Source organism: Silene latifolia, chromosome 6, assembly GCF_048544455.1.
Source record: "Silene latifolia isolate original U9 population chromosome 6, ASM4854445v1, whole genome shotgun sequence".
NCBI lineage: Eukaryota > Viridiplantae > Streptophyta > Magnoliopsida > Caryophyllales > Caryophyllaceae > Silene > Silene latifolia.
The window spans coordinates 121,565,965-121,569,284 of NC_133531.1; the positions used below are offsets into that span (position 1 = coordinate 121,565,965).

Consider the following 3,320-nt stretch of genomic DNA (forward strand, 5'->3'; position numbering starts at 1 on the left):
AAGCTGCGCATATGTGTCGACTTCAGAGACCTTAATGATGCATGCCCGAAGGATGACTTCCCTTTGCCGATTCTGAGTTGATGATTGACGCAACCACTGGTCATGAAGCCCTCTCATTCATGGATTGTACTGCTGGTTACAATCAAATACATATGGCACCTGAAGATCAAGAAGCAACAGGTTTTCGAACCCCAAAAGGGATCTTACGCTGCACGGTCATGCCGTTTGGATTGAAGAATCTTTGGCGCTACGTACCAACGCGCAATGCAAAAGATCTTTGATGACATGCTGCATAAAATAATAGAGTGTTATGTTGATGACGTGGTTGTCAAATCAAAGAAAAGAGAAGACCATATCAAAGACCTTCGAACCGTCTTTGAAAGACTTAGAAAATGTCAACTCAAGATGAATCCACTCAAGTGTGCGTTCGGTGTCACATCTGGGAAGTTCTTGGGGTTTGTGGTTAGGCATAGAGGCATTGAAATTGACCAAACAAAAATTAAAGCCATCAATGAAATGCCGGAACCAAAGACATTAAAAGAGTTGCGCGGATTGCAAGGACGTTTGGCATACATTCGAAGGTTCATATCTAACCTAGCAGGACGTTGCCAACCATTCAGCCATCTCATGAAAAAGGATGCTCCATTCCAATGGGATGAAAAATGCAAAAATGCTTTTGATAGCATCAAGAAGTACTTGGCCGTGCACCGGTGTTGGGGCACCAATTCCAGAAAGCCACTTGTCCTCTACATCGCAAAGACAAGAACGCTCACCGGGGGCAATGTGTGCTCAAGAAATTGAAGACCGTAAAGAGAGAGCACTCTATTACTTGAGTCGTACCTTGGTTGGAGCCGAGTTGAATTACTTGCCCATAGAGAAGATATGTCTTGCTTTGGTGTTCGCCATCCAGAAGTTGAGACACTACATGCAGGCGCATACCATACACGTGGTCTCAAAAGCTGATCCAATCAAGTACATACTCTCAAGACCAGTCTTGTCTGGAAGACTTGCGAAATGGGCAATGTTACTTAAGCAGTATGACTTGGTGTTCGTGCCTCAAAAGGTTGTCAAAGGCCAAGCTATCGCCGACTTCTTTGTCGATCATCCAGGTGCAGAGTGGGAAATTTCAGATGACCTCCAAGGAGAAGAAATTTTCTATGTGGACGTCCTACCTCCATGGCAAATGTACTTTGACGGTGCTGCAAGGAAGGACGGAGCTGGAGCCGGAGTTGTATTCGTAACTCCACAAAATCATCTCATGCCATACTCCTTTACACTCACTCAGTTGTGCTCAAATAATATGGCAGAATACCAAGCTCTCATACTCGGCCTCCAAATGGCGATCGAAATAGGTGTTAGAGATATGGACATCTACGGCGACGCAAAGCTGGTGGTCAACCAAGTCCTTGGTGAATTTGAAGTGAAAAAGGAAGACTTGATTCCCTATCATCAACAGGCATTACAACTGCTGAATCAACTTGACGACATCCATGTTGGTCATGTGCCAAGGAGTGCCAATAAGTTGGCTGACGCGCTTGCTAATCTTGCAGCCACTTTGGCATGGGGCGAAGAATCTATGAAAGTCCCGATCTGCAATCGTTGGGTAGTATCATCGCTTGAAGGAGAAGAAAATGTAGACACAACCAACATGATATGCGTCTACACAGTTGATGAAGATGATCAAGGCGTCAACCTATCATTGATTTTTGGACCACCAAAACTACCCGATGATCCCGCATACACAAGGTAGAAATACGTCGACGTGCTCCAAAGTTCATTCACTATAAAGGGACACTCTACAGACGTTCTTTCTCGGTGCCAATGGTTGAGGTGTCCGAGCAAGGACGAAGCATCGAAGCAATGCATGAAGCTCATTCGGCATTTGTGGTGCTCATCAACTGGGCCTAAACTTCATGATCGTGTAAAGAGAATGGGGTATTACTGGCCAACCATGGTGCAAGATTGTATGGACTTTGCGAAAAAATGTGAACCCTGTCAGTTCTACGCAAACTTCATACACCAACCGCCGGAGCCGTTGCATCCTACTGTTTCTTCATGGCCCTTTGAAGCTTGGGGACTTGATGTTGTGGGACCTCTTACTCCCAAAGGCCTCAAATGGACACGAGTATATCCTCGCTGCCACTGACTATTTCTCAAAATGGGCAGAAGCCATCACACTACGGGAAGTGAAGAAAGAAAATGTTGTGGACTTCATTAGAACCCAAATCATCTACAGATATGGTGTACCTCAACGTATCACAACTGACAATGGGAAACAATTTTTCAACCATCTGATGACAAGTCTGGGAGAAAAATTCAAGTTCAAACAATACAAGTCATCCATGTACAATGCCTCTGCAAATGGTTTGGCTGAAGCCTTTAATAAAACTTGTAGACACCGAAATTTTATATTTTTGGTATCTATTTATTTATAATATCTTTTGTATTTTAGAGATAATTATCAGAAAATAATGTGATAATATCTTAGAATATTCTAGAATATGCCGTCTTGCCCTCCAATCTACTAAACTATAAATACAGCTCTTGTGTTTAGGGTTTAAGGGAGAGCATAGATGGATTAAGTCTCAAACGACCGTCCGCCTACTACCAAATTGTAGGTAGGATGGAATAAGTCACAAAAAGACCCCATCTTTTCTCCCTACGAGATTAAGTCGATAAGACCCTCGTAAAAACTATCAAACCCTAGCCTTAGAGATGGAATCAAGAGAGTTACGGAAATTGTAACCCTTAATCTTTCAATAATAAAAGTATAAAACTCTTGTTTTCCGTATTATTTTTGTGCCTCTCTTTATTTATTATTACAGGTTCAATTTTTATGGTTTACAAATTGGCACGCTCGGTGGGACGATTTTCGCTCTTCATCTCCATTCTCAAGGGTCAAATTCAGTAGCAGATTCGAGACCAAGTTGCAACCGACATCAAAGTCTCTACAACCAGTCTCGAGGGGGCATTTGTAGACACCGAAATTTTATATTTTTGGTATCTATTTATTTATAATATCTTTTGTATTTTAGAGATAATTATCAGAAAATAATGTGATAATATCTTAGAATATTCTAGAATATGCCGTCTTGCCCTCCAAGCTACTAAACTATAAATACAGCTCTTGTGTTTAGGGTTTAAGGGGAGAGCATAGATGGATTAAGTCTCAAACGACCCCGTCTGCCTACTACCAAATTGTAGGTAGGATGGAATAAGTCACAAAAAGACCCCATCTTTTCTCCCTACGAGATTAAGTCGATAAGACCCTCGTAAAAACTATCAAACCCTAGCCTTAGAGATGGAATCAAGAGAGTTAC

At 42.1% G+C, this 3,320-nt stretch overlaps 1 protein-coding gene across 1 annotated transcript; it reads left to right on the plus strand.

Moving 5' to 3' along the window:
- The first annotated feature begins 670 nt into the window (after positions 1-670).
- LOC141588585 (uncharacterized) lies at positions 671-1,750 on the plus strand. The gene has a single exon (XM_074410018.1). The coding sequence runs from the start codon at positions 671-673 to the stop codon at positions 1,748-1,750; it is 1,080 nt and encodes a 359-aa protein (XP_074266119.1).
- The last annotated feature ends 1,570 nt before the right edge of the window (positions 1,751-3,320 follow it).